This window comes from Schistocerca americana, chromosome 3 (assembly GCF_021461395.2).
Source record: "Schistocerca americana isolate TAMUIC-IGC-003095 chromosome 3, iqSchAmer2.1, whole genome shotgun sequence".
Classification (NCBI taxonomy): Eukaryota; Metazoa; Arthropoda; class Insecta; order Orthoptera; family Acrididae; genus Schistocerca; species Schistocerca americana.
This window is the reverse complement of record NC_060121.1, coordinates 316,433,331-316,452,119: the sequence shown is the minus strand read 5'-3', so window position 1 is coordinate 316,452,119 and position 18,789 is coordinate 316,433,331. Positions and strand designations below refer to the sequence as shown.

Here is an 18,789-nt window from a genome sequence, read left to right as displayed (position 1 = left end):
CACTTTCGTCATGCTTGGCCTCCCAGGTCCGTGCGATTATTGGCTTTGGGGTTACCTGAAGTCGCAAGTGTATCGTGATCGACCGACATCTCTAGGAATGCTGAAAGAAAATCCGACGCCAATGCCTCCCCATAACTCCGGACAGTCTTTACAGTGCTGTTCACAACATTATTCCTCGACTACAGCTGTTGTTGAGAAATGATGGTGGACATATCGAGCATTTCCTGTAAAGAACATCATCTTTGCTTTGTCTTACTTTGTTATGCTAATTATTGCTATTCTGATCAGATGAAGCACCATCTGTCGGACATTTTTGGAACTTTTGTATTATTTGCTTCTAATAAAACCTCAAGTCATTCCAAGCATGTGTGTCAATTTGTACCTCTCTATCTACATTATTCCTCGATTTATTCAGCTTTCAAAGTTATACTGACTTTTTGATCACCCGGTATATATATATATCCGACGAGTATTTTGGATATATAAATAAAACCCCATGTCGTTCCAAGCATGTGTGTCAATTTTTACCTCCCTATCTACATTATTCCGTGGTATATAGGCTACCCAGCCATTGACCTTCGTCTGTGCGAATGCGCACAGGTTGCCCAAACTCTTACGGGAATCGTCACCTTAGTGTGCTCGAGTAATGAGTGGATGGGCAAATATCTATTAGGTATATTACATATGTAGAATTGTGGACAGTTGAGAATGTGTGTCTCACGGGAAGCGTGCAAGGGATAAGTCCCTGCAGTCGCGCTATTCATCTGTGTCCTCGGTGGCTCAGATGGACCAGTTCCGTTTCAGCCGCGCTCGCGAGTGGCCGCTGTTAACTGTTGCGCTGCACTTCAGTGTTTACATCTCTGTACTTGTGCTTCGCCGCGTGCCGTCCGTCCGTTAATCTCCGTGTTCGTTCCTGTTCCTTGTGATCTGATCGCTCTTTCTGGTCTTGCTGCTGCTACTTGGAATTTCGGTTGTTTAACCGAAATTGCTTCGCTGGATTAACCATGGCTACAAACCTCAGGAAGAATACTCTGGTATTTGCTTTTGACAAAGAATCCCGTCCTGTTCAGCCGACATCCCTGGAAATAGATGACTGGATTACACAGGTAATTGGTCTCAATTCTGAAACCGTTCATACCTGGCAACTGGATCAGGAAAAATACTGTGTTTTTGTCAAGTTAATCAGTGCTTCGACTGTTGATAAAGTGTTACGAAAGTGGGGCTATGAAGTAGATTTTGTGCATAGAAATGGTTATAAAAGTAAGGTTTCCATCTATAGAGCGCACATTCATTACAAAACCGTTCGTGTCTTGAATCTCCCCATTGAAATTGAAAATGATAAGATTAAGGAAGCTCTTTTAAACTACGGAGACGTTAAATCAATTGCAAATGAAAGATGGTCGCCTCGCTTTAAACTGCAGTGTTTTAACGGGGTCCGCTGTGTAGAGATGGACGTTAAGACGAATATTCCGTCTCACATAACTGTTTGTGGGTATAAGGCACAAATTGTTTATACAGGTCAGGAAGCTACATGTCATATATGTAACGAAACCGGCCACTTCAGACAGGAATGTCCGCGGCGAACTGTTGTGCTTAAAAGTAATTTGATACAGCGTCAGAAGCTTACCTTAAATGATCTGTTACCAAAGAATAGCCCGGAACAACTGGTTGAGGATGTTAACGCAGCGGGACAAGCTGATGTCTCCCTTCACGATAACAGTCAATTTCCCCCGTTAACAACAAACGGAAACCCCGTTGCCACTACTCGTGAAACTGAAATGCAACCGAAAAAACGACCTCTGGAGATAACTGATAGTTGTTCAGAGGACGAGCTGTCTTGTCCCACTCCCTCACTTCGCAAGCAAAAACAGTGCGATGAGAAGGCAGAGGTACCTGAAAGCAAAATGCGAATGGAAACTAATGAACAGAAAGATAATACACATACGGTACCAGAAAATGAAAGGGGTGTAAGCAGCATTAATTTGCAAGAAACAACAGGTGCAGTAGCCGACTGCAAAGATCAGAATCTATCTGTTAATAAACAAATTCAGGGAGAGGATGCAAAACTGCAGTCTCCATTTGTTTCCCTCGATCAGAAAGTGAGTGAAATTACTAAAGAACGAGGAAGTGGTGGCCAAACTGAAATCACGGTCAACACCTCAGGGCAGGCGCCGGCAACCGAAATTGCTAAAGCGTCTGCTGCTGCTCCAGATAAGCCGCGAAGTAAAATACCGACGCAACCAAATGAGAATGTAGCTCGTAACCAAGGGAAGGGAAAATCCAGTAGGGGCGACCCAAGCCCAAAGAATGTTCAGTCCGAAACGGTCGTACACGAATCACTGGAGGAAAAATCAGAAAGTTTACCAGGAAATCAGTCTGCTTGCGGTACAAGAGAAAACATCAGAAGTAGGAAAAAAACGGGACAGTAACTAATAAACTGATTGAAGTGTTATTCCATGTTCAGCCTTCCGAGAAAACTGTTACAGCTTAACTGAACCCTGAACCACAGTAAACTAAATTATTTCAACAAAACAACTACATAGTGACAGCACAATGACGCAATCTTATTCTGTCACCACTATAAACATAAATAAAATCACGACCGGTTTGAAATTATCGGCCCTTAAGGAATTTTTGTACGAATCCGCGACTGATATTGCCCTGTTACAAGAAGTTCTAATTTCGGATTTGGTAATTCCCGGTTTTGTCAGTTACATAAATGTGTCTCCCGAAACAAGTGTTGGAACAGCTATTTTGGTAAGGGAAGGGATTACAGTAAGCGAGGTGGAACGACTGGAATCCGGAAGGGGAATAGGACTAAATATCTATGATGTGACTATCATCAACTTGTACGCCCCTTCAGGAAGTTCTCATCGAGCTGACAGGGCACGTTTCTTCAAAGACGACTTGATATACTTGTTAAGGAAATCACCAAGACAGTTATTACTTGGAGGTGATTTTAATTGTGTTTTAAATCGAAAAGATCAGTTACCTAATTTTAATTTCTCAAGTGAACTAAAACAATTAGTTACTGGTTTAGAATTAAAGGATATATGGGAAATCAAATACCCCTCCATTGTTGAGTTCACTTGTGTCACGGCAACATCACGTAGCAGGATTGATAGACTATATATTTCTAAAAATCTTGAAACTTCCGAGACAAAAGTAGAAGCCATTCCTACGTACTTTTCAGACCATTCAAGTGTCTTAGCTTGCATAAATCTAACAAGACAGCCGGTTCGCCGATTCAAGAATCAGTGGAATTTGAGCACTTCCTTGTTAGTTAATCATGATTTAGAAGATCTGATTAAAGAAACATGGGCAATATGCCTGCGAGCCCGTAGTAGATATGCCACTGCTATTGACTGGTGGGTTAAAATGGCAAAGCCAAAGTTGAGGAAAGTTCTTATTCAATACAGTGCCCAGAGCGCAAGGGAAATGAAATGCACTATAGAGTATTACTATTCCGTTTTAAGAGATCTATATGATCAAGTCTCAGCAGGTTCCTCACTTCGGATAGCAGACATCAAAAAAGTCAAAGCCAAGTTACTTAATATCAAGAGAAGTCAAATGGAAGGGTTGAAAATAAAGTCGAAGGCAAATTCTGTGTCAGCAGATGAAACTACTTCCCTATATCATTTAGTGAAGCATACGAAAAACGGGAGAAGGACTTTTATTGAAGAAATTCGAACAAAACACGGCACGATTCTCAGAACCCAGCAGGATATCATGGACGAGATTTATCGCTATTATTGCGAGCTATATTCTGTACATCAAAGTAGTGATGCTTCCTTGGAAGAATTCCTTGACATCCTAGCCCCACAGCTGACAGAAGATGACAACGAAAATTTTCTCGAGGTTGTCAGTGAAGAAGACGTGTATGAGACTCTGTGCGCCTCGCCACCAAAAAAATCCCCAGGACCGGATGGTCTGCCAGCAGAATTTTACGTCCGTTACTGGCCAATAGTGGGTGCGAAAATCACGGACATTGTAAATGAGGTTATTCAGGGTAAAATGATTCCGGCTGAGTTTAAGGAGAGTAAAATTGTTCTGGTGCCAAAAAATAATGGAAACAAAGATTTAAATAATTTTCGTCCAATTTCACTGCTGAATTCTGATTATGAATTAATAGCTAGAATAATAAACAAGAGAATTTCATGCCTTACAGATAAAATTATTAGTCAACATCAGAACTGTGCGCAAGGCAGAACCATTTTTCAAAATCTAGCGGAATTCAGGGATATCATTGCAATAACTTCTGTAACAAACATAAAGTGTGCTTTATTGTTTTTAGATTTTTATAAGGCGTTCGATGTAGTAAACCATGAATGTCTTCTACAGACATTGAAGAAAATAGGTTTCAACGATAGGGTTATACAGTTGATTAAGAACATAGCAACTGGAATAAATGCTAAAATAGCGGTGAATTGTCAACAATCCAGGCCGATGCAAATACAACGAGGTGTTCCTCAAGGAAGTCCTCTGTCCATGTCGCTCTTCGCAATTTCGCTGGAACCTTTCCTCCGACATGTCCATGCTACATTAAAAGGCTTAACATTATCAGGAAACAAAACAGTTATAAGAGCCTATGCTGACGATATAGGGGTCATTATAAGGAATAATGACGAGGTAACCACGCTAGCAACAGTGATTGATTCGTACTGTAGAGCATCTGGAGCCAATGCAAACGGAAAAAAAAGTAAGATGTTAAATCTCAGAGGTTTTGATAATATCAACGTCGAGTGGGCAAACTTAGTCCGACAACATAAAACACTTGGGATCACCCTGACAGCATGCCCTATGAAAATGACGGCTTTAAATTGGAAAGTTGCAGCAGATAAAGTGCAAGGAGCCATTGTAGAGAACCAAGTTCAAAGAACACAGTATATCAACTCATGCATCCTTGCTAAGGCTTATTATACTGCCCAGCTGTTTCCAATACCGAGAATGATAGCGAGGAGAATAATGTCCAAAATCACAAAATTTTTGTGGAGAGGTGAAGCGTTCAGAGTACCTGCTAAAGTAGCCACTTTAGATCCTAAAAATGGTGGACTAGGATTAACTGATATAACGGATAAAGCCTCTGCTCTTTTTATCAAAAGGCAAGTTAATTTAATAAGAGACTCGCGAGAAAGCATAACCAGCCAACTTTTCGACATCATTAAACCTCCAAGCCTGCTTCCCCCGATTGACGTGCAGAATATCAACAGTCGCTTACAGCACGTGAGGATTTTCTATGTTGAGTTTAGTTATGTCAGTGTCGAACTCAGGCAGTCCCGACACTTAACATCGAGAGCCATAATGCGGGAACGAAAGAAAAGCGAAGGAAGAAACAAAATAGAACGACAGTTTCCAAACATTGAGTGGCCTGAGATTTGGAAAAACATTAGTTCTAATGTGCTCACGTCTAATATAAAAACGTCATGGTACAAGACAGTTAACAACATAGTTAGCACCAATGAAAGACTGCACGCAATCGGACTCTGTGAAACAAATTTATGTCAACAATGCCATCTAGTTGACACAGTAATTCATTGATATACTTGCAGCGGTCACATGAATAGTTGGAAGTGGATCCGGGAGCAAATAGCTCTGATTACAAGAACATCCCCTGAGTATATATCGCTGTCATTGATACACAGGCCTGAAGCACGCTATTTCCCAGAAGCAAAAAATAACGCTGTGTACTGGTTGCTGGGAAACTTTGTTAGCTGCGTCCTTAACAAATTAGGATCCGATAGCATCATAGAGTTCAAGGTACACATGCTGTGTGAGTTCCACAAAATTAGAAGCTATTCGAATCACAAGAAAAAGTTCGGTAATATGCTAAAAATTGTATTTGAAAGAATGGGCATTGGTTAATATAAAAAAGAAGACTGTGTTGACAGTGATGTATTGTAGTTACCTTAAGGATACTATTTAAGATTTTACAGTATATTTATGATGTGTGCTTTCTCTACTTCAGAGAGTAGTGTTTTGAAATTTATAATCTAATGTACAGAACTTATGTGACATTGAGATTGTGTGTCTAATAGTGGCAAACACAAATCATGAAAGGTGCATATTGGCTTATACTAGAAATTTGGAAATAGACAGTTTTTATAGAAATCTCCTTATCGATTGGTTAAAACCATAAGATACTATCCGATAAATGTAATATTCAATGGCTGGCACATTGCCCTGTTCATTTTTGCAGTGAAAGACTGATTATATAGATCTGATCACTTCAAATACTTAGATTCAATTAATGCCCAGAAAGTGTAGTTGGAAGGCTAGTCAACTTTATTATATATCTCCTTTCCGCCATTCTCAAGTATTTATGTTTAATTTAATTCTTTCTGGTGATTTAGTCAGTAACACAATCTTCTGTTGTCTTTCCTTAATGTCAGCGCAATTGAAATGATCAAACCGCTTTGTTTAAATAATTTCATGTATGTATAACTTAGTATGTATTTGCAATGTGTAACATTTTTTTAAATAAAGGTTTTATATATTAAAAAAAAAAAAGATGGGTAGAGCGTCTGCCATGTAAGCAGGAGATCCCGGGTTCGAGTCCCGGTCGGGGCACAAATTTTCAGCTGGCCACATCGAGGTATATCAACAACACCTGTCAGCAGCTGAGGTTTTCAGTTAGTCATCATTTACGAAAGATCATTCTGTCAACTCAACCAAAATTTCACAGGAGTCCAGTCTTACACTTTAGCCCCATCCTTATTTTTATGCGCTTAAATTACTTGCTGCGGCAGCTGACAGTGTACTGAGTGCGGTGGTGTCGGTGTGTTGCAGCGTGACGAGGAGGCGCTGGCAGCGATGGCAGAGGCGGTGTCGGCGGCGCGCACGGTGCGCCTGCGGCGTCGCGGACAACCGCCGTCGTTCGGCTTCTGGCTGCGCGGCGGCAGGGAGCACGGCACCGGCTTCTTCGTGTCGGCCGTCGAGCCGCGCTCCGACGCTCAGCGCCGAGGGCTCAGGGTACGTCTGACACGCCAGCTACCGGCCGCAAGGGAAAATGGGGAGGGGTGGGGGTTGTCTATTCCTCGAATCTCGAGCTACACAATTATTTATTATTCATTACAGAATTTTCAAGTATTCCTGAAAGTGTTTGCTTATACAGGCTGGCGCAGGGGAACGGGAAAGTTTGAACGTTACAGTTGGCAGCACTGTAGCGCCGGCAGATGTTCGAAACTTCGCACAATTGATGTGAACGCATTGCCATTTAGTAATCATGGAGAGTTGGACTGGTGCGGAACGTGCAGTAGCTGTGAGAGCGTTTTACAAAAATGGTGATAGTGCGACTGCCGCGCAGAGAACATTTCGACAGCATTACCAGCTTGGACGTCATGGACGTGTCCCATCTGCGCATGCGATTACAACGTGGGTGCGTAATTTTGGAGAAACAGGATCTGCCTTGAAAAAGAAACCTCCAGGTGGCATTCCAACGGTACGTACCCCAGAGAACATTGCAGCTGCTAAAGCTGCAATCGAGAGAAGTCCTCGCCGCTCCGTTCGACAGCATGCATCTTCGCTAGGGATTAAGCGACGAAGCTTACAAAGAATACTGCACGAATTAGACTTCCATCCCTATAAGTTGCAGATTGTGCAACACTTACGTGAGCGAGACCCAGCGTCACGTGTGGAGTTTAGTAGCCAGATGTTGGCTAAAATCAACGAGGACGTGAATTTCCTTGGTAACTTACGGATATCAGACGAAGCCCATTTCCACCTGAACGGATTCGTGAACAAACAGAATTTTCGTTATTGGGCACAGGACAATCCTTGTGAGTTTCACCAGCGACCACCACATAGCGCCAAGGTCACAATATGATGTGCTGTATCATGTCATGGTATTATCGGCCCTTATATTTTTGAATGTGAGGATGGTAGTCCAGTGACAGTAACATCCGCTCGATATGTTGAAATGCTTCAAACATTCTTTACACCGAGACTGTACGAGCTTAATCTTAACGTCGAAAACATGTGGTTTCAGCAGGACGGAGCCACGTCACACACTGCTCGACAATCGATGGCAGCAGTTCGTCAATTGTCTGGAAGACGCATTATTTCACGTAACGGTGACATTGCATGGCCTGCGAGATCCCCTGATCTTAGTGTGTGCGACTTCTTCCTGTGGGGATATCTTAAAGGCAAGGTGTACCGTACACGTCCTGCAATAATCCATGAACTGAAGGAGAACATTGAAAACGAAATCACTGTCATTTCCCAAGATTTGCTACACCGCGCATTCCAGAGTTTTCACAACAGGACGTTAGAGTGTGAACGCCGAATGGGAGCACATCTTCCCGATGTCATCTTTAAAAAGTAAAGAGACACTTTTGAACATTTTGATTGTAAAGACATACTGAATAATGGCATACTGAATACATTAACTTTCGTTAATAAATTACTAGTTTTATAAATTTATTCATGGAAATGACGTTATTTCGAAATTTACCGTTTCCGTGCGCCACCCTGTAGTTTTACCGAACCACAAATTTAGAATGCAGTGGAGAAGACCGGACAAACATGGGTGATTTTGTAATTTAAAAGTGTCTGCTCTCGTAACAATGCCGCCACAGGGCCAAGGCAGTGTTTTTCTGAATAGCCCGACTGTAGCTGATATGACAGCTAATATTTTAAAAAATATCGGAAATCCTTAGTATCGATAGTTTACAAAGTCCCTCGATATACCGTAAAAATGAATCGATATATCGATGGGTGAGACACTTGCATGCCTACCAATAAAAATACCGGCTGCAAATCGTAATTATACTGCTGGGTTTAGCGCTGTGTATTTAAGTACTGATTTATTATTAGATATTCTGTACATCAACAAACTAGCAGCCAGTCTATCCCCTCAGACCAAGAACAGAAGGGAAAACGATGCACGATCACGCTTGGCGATAACAACTTTGCTAACAATGGTAACTGCATGTAACTGGCACACTACATCTACATCTGCATTTATACTCCGCAAGCCACCCAACGGTGTGTAGCGGAGGGCACTTTACGTGCCACTGTCATTGCCTCCCTTTCCTGTTCCACTCACGTATGGTTCGCGGGAAGAACGACTGTCGCAAAGCCTCCGTGTTCGCTCGAATCTCTCTAATTTTACATTCGTGATCTGCTCGGGAGGTATAAGTAGGGGGAAGCAATATGTTCGATACCTCATCCATGAAACGCACCCTCTCGAAACCTGGACAGCAAGCTACACCGCGATGCAGAGCGCCTCTCTTGCATAGTCTGCCAATTGAGTTTGCTAAACATCTCCGTAAAGCTATCACGCTTGCCAAATAACCCTGTGACGAAACGCGCCGCTCTTCTTTGGATCTTCTCTATCTCCTCTGTCAACCCGACCTGGTACGGATCCCACACTGATGAGCAATACTCAAGTATAGGTCGAACGAGTGTTTTATAAGCCACCTCCTTTGTTGATGGACTACATTTTCGAAGGACTCTCCCAATGAATTTCAACCTGGCACCCGCCTTACACTAAAAGGTGTCCCATGGATCCATCGTTCGGTTTCGTCACTTATCGGATTTGCCCAGAACACTTCATGTCGACTTCCTTGTTTTTTTTTTTTCATTTCTGTCAACGCCAGCGACATAGCAGTTGTAATTTCAAAATTGATTTTGTTAATCATTTTCAGCAACTCTTTTCGAAGGACACCGATGTCAAGAAACAGCACACGAGTTGCGTTATAAATTGTTTATTTAATGCAGCTGGTGTGCTATTTCTTCACATCGGAAATCTTGTTATTATTCCATGCACTCCGCCACCTTCCAGTACAATCTGACTTCTGCTTTCGTGCCGCCTATACTTGCTTCACGCAAGTCAAAGAGTCAAGACGTGATGAAAGCCCAAAAAGTAGTAAAACTCCTTCACACAGTGAAAGTAAAATTATGTTCTACTACAATTTCAAAAGAACAGCTTCAAATATTTACAAAAAACTGCAATAAATAAATAAATAAATCGGCTCTCGTTATAGCCGTTTTCATATCGATATATCGGTGAATTAATGTTGCAGATATATATCGATATTTTATGGAAGAAATATCGATAGTTTGTCAACTGCTCTCGTAGCTAAAGGAAGGTCGGAAAAGCAGAACACTTGTATGGCCATACTTTGAGCACATCTTACCAACAATGAAGTACTGTATACCTCGATTGTTGATAATGACGGTGTGGTCTCTAAACATATTCATTTGACTTGAAATTTTATTGCCAAACATACATGTTCACCACTGCAGTTTCTATTTGGTTGCCTAAATTAAATCTATGTTTACTGTAGCATGTGATCCTCAACTCTACTTCCAAGCGGTTTGGTGCAGTCTCAGGAATAGTAGTCCCAGGCTACACTATATTTCATTTAACTTCTTCCACTGACCCAAAGCCTGCGTTATGGCCGTATTGCAGTTTTCTTTTGAGGCAACTGTCTCTGGTCTGGCAGCCCACTGCCTTTGATGGGTCAGTGTTCCCTTTTTTCTTTTTGCTAGGAAGTGGTTACCACAATAGAGTAGGTATTGGGATCGAATGTAAACTATTGTTCATACACACGTGCTTCAGCTGCTGCCTGAGGGCGCCAAATGCCTTCATTGTTTTTGCATCATGCCTCAACACGTGCTGTCACGTGTGCCTTGTTATTCCTTTGAGGCTTGTTAGACAGTATGTCAGTGATATAAAATCACTGCTGTAGTTGATGGTAGACTTCTGGATTGAAATCCTGTGGCTTTGTGGACTTTCATTTAGAATAGCCTTTGTTACCATTATGAAGTTGGTAACGTTTGAGGATTATCAGCAATGTTTCTGAATTCAGCAACTAGTTTGTTCTAGCAAGACAACCGTAGTTTACCCAAAAGGGAATCCTTGGAGCTGTGGAAATTGCATTGCAGCATTCTAAATTTTAACAGATATGATGTCTTCAGCTTGCCAGTAGCATGACTATTGGCCTGCTTTGTGGCAAAATACTCACTCTAGCATGTGATACGTACAGTGGACACTGCTGGCTAAGCTCACTTATTTCTAGAATCGTACCCAGCATCGATCGTAATTTGATATTACCTAGTGAGGTTATCATGGAATCCAAATGTGGTTGAGTCTGGGTGAAGTTAAGTGTCAAAGGTCAGTCAACGGTGGTGATCAGATGCTTTAAAAGACTGGCTGGGTCAGGAGCTGTAGTGGTAGAGTGCTTCAGAGAGAACTTGCAGAATATTGTTTATAACTTTCCTGATTGTGCCGTTGTAATGGGGGCTGACTTTCAATTGCCAGGTTGCGAGAGTCATGCTATGAAGACTGGTGCCAGAGACATCATTCTGAATGTGTTGTCCAAACAAAAATTACTTCGAGCAGATCATTAGAGAACCCACTCTTGAAGGTATCATCTTAGATCTCCTAGCAACAAACAGACCTGAAATTATCAAATCAATTACTGTAGAGGGAGGTATCAGTGATCATAAGATTGTGATAGCGACTACTACTATGGGTATTACAAGGAATGATAAGAAAGATAAGAAAATATTTTTGCTTAGCAAGAGTTGCAAGATACAAATTGCAGAATTTCTGAGTAGTCAACATCAAGTATTTGGTGCTGCGGACGAAGATGTGGAGCGCAAATAGAACAAATTCTAAAGCATTGTTCAATATGGCATAGACAAGTACGTTCTGAGCAAGATATTAATGGATGGGGAAGATTCATTGTGGTTTCGTAGCCATGTAAGGAAACTGCTGCATAAAAAAGAGAGCTTCATCACAGATTCAAGAGAAGCCAAAACCTAGCAGGCCATCTAAAGCTGTAAATGAAGCGAAAATGAGAATAAGAAGAGCAATGAGAGAGGTGTACAATGACTTTGAAAGTAACATTTTGTCAACCGATCTGACTAAAAGCCCTAAGAGTTTTCGGTCTTACATAAAATCAATAAGTGGTTCGAAATCAAGTATTCAGTTACTGTGGCCTGGCACTGAAACAAGATAACAGTGCCGGCCGCGGTGGTCTAGTGGTTCTAGGCGCGCAGTCCGGAGCCGCGGGACTGCTGCGTTCGCAGGTTCGAATCCTGCATCGGGCATGGATGTGTGTGATGTTCTTAGGTTAGTTAGGTTTAAGTAGTTCTAAGTTCTAGGGGACTGATGACCACAGATGTTAAGTCCCATAGTGCTCAGAGCCATTTGAACCAAGATAACAGAGAGAAGACCAAAATACCGAATTTAATGTTCCAAAATTGTCGAAGGCCGTAATACGGTCCCTCCTTTCAATCATCATATGAACTGCGAAACGGCAGATAATGAAATAACCTATTGCGGAATAGTAAAGTAATTACAACTGAGTAGCAGTAGAAAGGCATCAGGACCAGGTGAGATACCTGTAAGGTTCTACAAAGATTGTGCGAAAGAATTTGCTCCCCTTCTAGCAGCTGTTTATTGTAATTCACTGTAGCAATGAAGGGTACCTAGCGACTGAAAAAAAGTGCGGGTCATTCCCATTTTCAAGAAGGGTTATAGGAGAGATACGCATAATTATAGGTCCATATCATTGACTTCAGTCTGTTGTAGAATTGTGGAACATTTTTATACTAAAAAATTATGACATTTTTAGAGAACAAAAATATCCTCTATAAAAATCAACATAGATTCTGCAAACAGAGACTTTGCAAAATACAGCTCACTATTTGTCATGAGATCCGTAGCGCTGTGGATAACGGAGCTTAGGTTGAGCTGTGTTGCGTGAATTCCGGAAGGCATTTGACACTGTTCTGAACTGCCGTATAGTAAAAAAAAATACGAGCTTACCGAGTATCGGACCAGATTTTAGACTGTATTGAAGACTTCCATGCAGATAGAACTTATCACGTCACTCTTAACGGAAAAAAATGGCCAGATGTGAAGATAATTTCCGGAGTGCCCCAAGGAATTGTGATTGGACTATTAACTGTTTACAGTGTGTATAAAAGAAGTACAGTATAACCTCGGTAACACGGATCCGAATGGACCGAAAAATCAAGAGTCCGTGTTAAAAAAAAAATATCGTGATAAGTGAAAAACACAGATTTTCAATATGTATACATGTACAGTAGTACAGTAACGCGTCATACACTACAGTATCAATCACTTTACATGGCTGTAGACTTTAACACTATACACTGACTGTAAAAGTACAAATACGCACAAATTACACTATTTTCTTGGAAGAAGCTCAAGCATGGTACGCTGACATTCACGGGAATGAAAATATCTTGTAATTTCACAATCACCTGTAATCATAGCGGCCATAAACCCAGCAGTGACGTCGGATGTGAATCAAATTGTTCTAAACTGTTCAAGGCTATAAACATCTCCTGACAGGTAGGCGGAATGGTATCTCAATTGTCCTCCCCATCACTTTCTTCTGATGACCCTTGTTGCACTTCAATCAAAGCTTTTGTCACATCAGATTTCACAGAATCATATACGGCAACACCGCCATCTGCACAAATGAATTCCTCGAAATTAATGCCAAGGCTCGGAAACGTCTTGTAGAACTGTCCATTCGCAGGTGAAGTGGCATCGTCTTAACTTTTGGACATCTTCAGTGTTGCTATGTCTCCATGCTCTGTTGAGGCACTTCTGTACCTGATGTGACATGGAGTTCCAGGCTGCTGCGATGGCTTTCATTGCGTCAAGCAGATTCCAATTTCGGGTTGCAGAATTGTTTTCAGCAGCACAAATTGCAGCTCATACAAGTCTCTTCATGAGAGAAATGATGCTTTGGTCCAAGGACTAGAGTTGACTTGTCACGTTTGGTGGAAAAAAAACTGAACCTTGTGTGTCTAATGTAGGAAGAACATGCCTGTTTTGAGCAACCAATCGACTGTTGAAACGAAGAAAAAACTTGCGAAATGATGTACCGTCGATCCAAGCTTTCTTATGGTGAGAGTAGATGCAAGGTAAAGTGTCCGTATTTATGTTTTTAAAGCAACGGGGTTTTTTGGACTTACCGATAACGCAGGGACGAAATTTCTTTGCTACGTGATCCACCGTGACACTTACCACCTTCCATCCTCAGGGTGTGATTTGGAGAAAAGTTTGTTAAACTTCAGTTTCGTTCATATTGAACATATCACACCAGCCATACTTTTCCCTCACTCGGTCGAATTCATGCAACCAGCTGTTCGCACATTCTTCATCAACCTTTATTTGCTATACCGAATATTTGTACAGATTAAATTGAATGTTTCATTTGGAACTGATACAGCCAACCAGCAGAACAACTTAAGTCTTTGATGCCTATATTTTTGAAGATCTCATTTGCTTTTGTCATAGGGCCACATAAAGATATGTTAGATGCACGCATAGTGCTGAACCATTCTGGCAATAAGGTTTTTGTTTCTTCATACTTCGTGCTACGAAGCCCTTTAGATTTGTTCCCGAAACCTGATGCAGCAGCAGCAACGATCTGATGCAGCAACATTAATAATTTTTTCTCGATTCTTAATTATGATGTATAAAGTAGATTTGAGAATTCCAAACTGCTCTGCAATTGCTGTTTTCTTTGTACAATGGTCCACTTAATTTAGAATCGTAAGCTTTACCATACATTTACAAAAGTCCGTTTCCCCTTTGCCATGTTTTGCTTGCTCCGTTTGTAGATTTTTATTCAGTATTCTAAATCGATTTGGCTGTGACCAAAAGAGCACCCTAGATTTTAATGCACATGTTACTGAATTTATTTAAATATACCGTGCATGCTGATTGTTGAGGTGATGATTGCAGCCGCCGGCCTACAATACATTAGAAACGAGTCAACACGGATAGTCAGTTTTGTAGTTACATTTCGTGCTTTCATTTTGGAAAAAATCAACATGTTCAAATACTGTACATCAGAAGTTCATGTCACAGAAAACCATATCAATTTGACTCACAGAGGATTGATGAATGCTGCAGGCTCTGGCAGTTGAACCAGAATGTAAATAAATGTAACATATGGCGCATACATAGAAAAAGAAATCCACTGCCAGACAACTACACTATTGATGACAAACTACCATAAAATATGTAGGAGTAATTATCTAGAGCACCAGTCTGAGATTCACAGGACAAATCTTAAGGAAGTAAATGTAACTCATCCATGAAAGAAATGGCTTACAACATTTTTGTTCAACTGATTCTTGAGTATTGTCCATCAATCTGGGACTCTTTCCAGATAGGACTGATAGACAAGGGAGAGAGAGAAGACCCACCAAAGAGCAGTGTGTTTCATCACAGTCAACGTGAGAGCTTTGCAGAGATGTTCAACATACTTCAATGGCAGATGCCACAGAAGGAGAGTTGTGCATCACTGAGAGGTTTAATAGCGAAATTTTGAGAGAGAATATTCTAGAAAGAGTCAGACAGCTTACTACTTCGTCCCCCATACATTTCACAAATGATAACAAAAAGAAAAATTCGAGGAATTAAAGCTAATACAGAGGCTTACCAACAATCATTCCTCCCGCATGCCATTCACAAGTGCAACAGGGAAGGGTGGATCAGCTAGTAGAACCAGAAATACCCCCTGTCACACACATCATCAGGGGTATTGATGTAGATGTAGAAGTGAAATCTGTTGTCAGTTTGTTGGAAACTGTGACAACAAACTGTAAAACTTCATATTGAATCCTAGACAGGGAAGCACAAGTCTACATGGAAAATATTTTTACTTATATCATTAGCTTTTTGAATTTCACAGTTTACCCTAGATTTACTTTCCTTATTAATACAATTCAAGTAATATTCTTACTGCAGTCTTCTGTAGAATATGTTCTTTCTTTACCTTAGCTACACTGCACCAGGAGATTTTGCCTTGCGACAGTATTAAGTGGAAATTTGCTAACAGTCACATCAGGAGGTCAACACCAACACACATGCATTTGTCACAACCTAAAAAGCTTAGCTACTAGTTAACAACAGTTAAAAGGGACCTGGTGAATTTAGTGGTGGCCAATTCCATTTTTTCCAATGATGTATTTCTGTAAGGAGACTTGTAAACTAATTCTGGGTACTATTTGACTTCAGCATATCATAAGCAGTGGTATGATCAGTACAAATAAATATTATAACTTTTTTCACGTGACAGTTCTTTGCTAAAATACTCTTAGACTTATTTTATGTACTTTAGTATGTAGATGTTTATTTGCATCTGACATCTGCTCCACTAATTGGTAAGCATTTCCCTTGTTCCAGTCCTTGAGAAGCAATATACTTCTTGTGTGAAGTTGTTGTTGTTGTGGTCTTCAGTCCTGAGACTGGTTTGATGCAACTCTCCATGTTACTCTATCCTGTGCAAGCTTCTTCATCTCCCAGTACCTACCGCAACCTACATCCTTCTGAATCTGCTTAGTGTATTCATCTCTTGGTCTCCCTCTATGATTTTTACCCTCCACGCTGCCCTCCAATACCAAATTGGTGATCCCTTGATGCATGAGTGTTTAAAGTAACACAAATGCAGTGAAAGTGCTTTGTTCAACAGGCTTTTACAAAATTATTTGTTAAATTCATTTGATAAGTTTAATTCCATGTGTCAGAATAAGTCTCAGAAACCAGTACAAAAACATAATAGCAGAATTGATGATGTCACATACAAGAAGCTTTGTTAATCATGGTAAAGTTTTCATCATTAGTGATTTCTGTGGCTTGATATTGTAATAATCATCATATATTTGTCAAGTTTCTGCAATTTATTTCCTTATGCTTTCCCTGATTTAATGTTCCCCACAAATTAATCATCAAGTATTTGTTTTATCACAAATTCTTAATGTGTTTTCATCCTGGCTGCTACAAATATTTTCTGGTTTCTCTAAATATCCTTCATCTATTAATACACTGTAACATTTTCAAGTCGCATCTTTATTGGCTTCATCAATACTCTTTGTGGCACATTGAAGTAAAATGAGCACAACGTTAATTGCCCATTACTTTTATTTCTTCTAACTGTCTTGATATGTCAGTTCATGGTGAATTGCTTTCTCTGTTATACCCATCAATTTGTATAATATGCAAACATGGAGTAATCTCATTCATCTCAGTGTTTGTAAAAATCTTGTTAGCAGTTTTCTTTTTCACCTGTCTGTACACTGAATTTTAATTGCTTGCTTTCTTTAGTTAGAAAGATGAAATCCTTTACAGTATATTTATTTTGCGTGTTTTGTGACTAAAATTCTGTTGGAATATTATTGCAGGTTGGTGATCAAATTGTCCGTATTAATGGCTTCCCTGTTGATGATGCTGTACATCAAGAAGTCCTGCACTTCATACAGCTGCAGAATCAGCTGAGTCTGAAAGTAAGAAGTAAGTGTTGTCAAACATTTTAAAAACATTATTATGTTGATGGAAAGTCTCATAATGCCACATGGTAAAGCAATGACAATTTTACAAACCAAGATGTGCTGGTGCATAATTTAATCATGTATAACTTTTGGAGTGGATTGAAAGAATTCCTGTTTCTTTGGAAAATGGAGTTGTTTACTGTAGCACATGTTCATAATGTTAGAAGGCATTTGGTCTCTGAGTAACAAGATGTATGTGAGATTGGCAAATATGAGAGCTTACATTGACAGATCATGATAGCTACATAAATGAGTGATTTCATGAATGTACTGTATATAGCTTACTAAAGGTCACTATGGTGAGAACATACTTTGAGAATCTCAAGTTTGATGAAACTACCACCACAGGGTTCACTTAATATTGTCAGTATAGTGTAGTGGGATCACTGCAAGCTGGTCCAGACTACACTTAACAACAGGACAGCAATTATGATAACAGCTAACTTTCTGTCACAGGTTATAGTGATTAGTGTAGAATGAGTTAGGCTGATATAATGATTTGAACAGAAGAAAAGTTAATGGTACAGATAATTTTGTATATCATTCTGTGGCACTGAAAAGTATTTAAGGTGATCTGAAGTGATGGATCTCCTGCAGCAGAGCACAATTAGAGCTAGAATAATGTTTTCAATACATGTTGTAGGCCCTATTATTTGAGACTAGGTTGCTAGGAAGTTGAATTATTCTGATAATTATTATAAGAATCATACATGATTAGTTGCAAGACTGACATAAAAGATGAATGGAGAGATACTATACCTAGATACAGCCGATAGGAAAGACTCTTTCCTCCTCACCCCATCTGGTAAGCCTCCTCTTACCTGGGGTTCTGGGTGACTTTTTTGAACTGTATCCCTCTCCCTAATCCTCTCCAGTCCTTTTACTTCCCCTCTCTTCCTTCCTCTCCAACTCTTCTGGCAGAAGAATAAGCCACTGGCTCCAAAAGCTTGTAAAAGTTAAATCCTTTTGTGTGTATGTTCCTTTGCCACTGGTTGGTGAGTATATTTTTTATCCATCCATTTATACTATCTTATCAATAATTGATTATATTATTTTCATTGTTATAATATGTAGGTCCAGTAAGACTCAAAATTCACAAAGTATTGCAAATGGCCAAAAATTCTGCTGAAGACTAGAAAGATATATCTAAACAATAACTTTTAGTAAATGCAGACACTGCCTGCAGGGGTTACAGCAGGTATTGTTATTCACGTACGAGTAAACTGACACAGTTCGTGTATCATAAGATTTATATGACTAGTTTCACATATCAGATTTCAGCATCCTTGGATATTGATTGCCCTGATGACAATATGTTACAAGTTTAAAGCATCACTTGGAACCATAGTGTTGATGATGAATAATGAAAACCTAATTGTACTTGCATCTGCTGAGTGAAATTGCTCTTATAAATCAAATAATAACCAACCTGTGGTGGTTTATTTGTACAGCAAAATATAT

The 18,789-nt window shown here is 40.1% G+C and overlaps 1 protein-coding gene across 1 annotated transcript in view; it reads left to right on the top strand.

Annotated features, from left to right (window-relative positions):
- The window catches only part of LOC124605804 (serine-rich adhesin for platelets-like), a 378,387-nt gene that overhangs the window by 260,891 nt on the left and 98,707 nt on the right, over positions 1-18,789 (top strand). Inside the window, exons 2-3 of the mRNA XM_047137707.1 lie at positions 6,787-6,969; positions 17,182-17,290. Coding sequence (XP_046993663.1) covers positions 6,811-6,969; positions 17,182-17,290 — 268 coding nt within the window. The 5' untranslated portion in view covers positions 6,787-6,810. The remainder of the gene's footprint in view (positions 1-6,786; positions 6,970-17,181; positions 17,291-18,789) is intronic.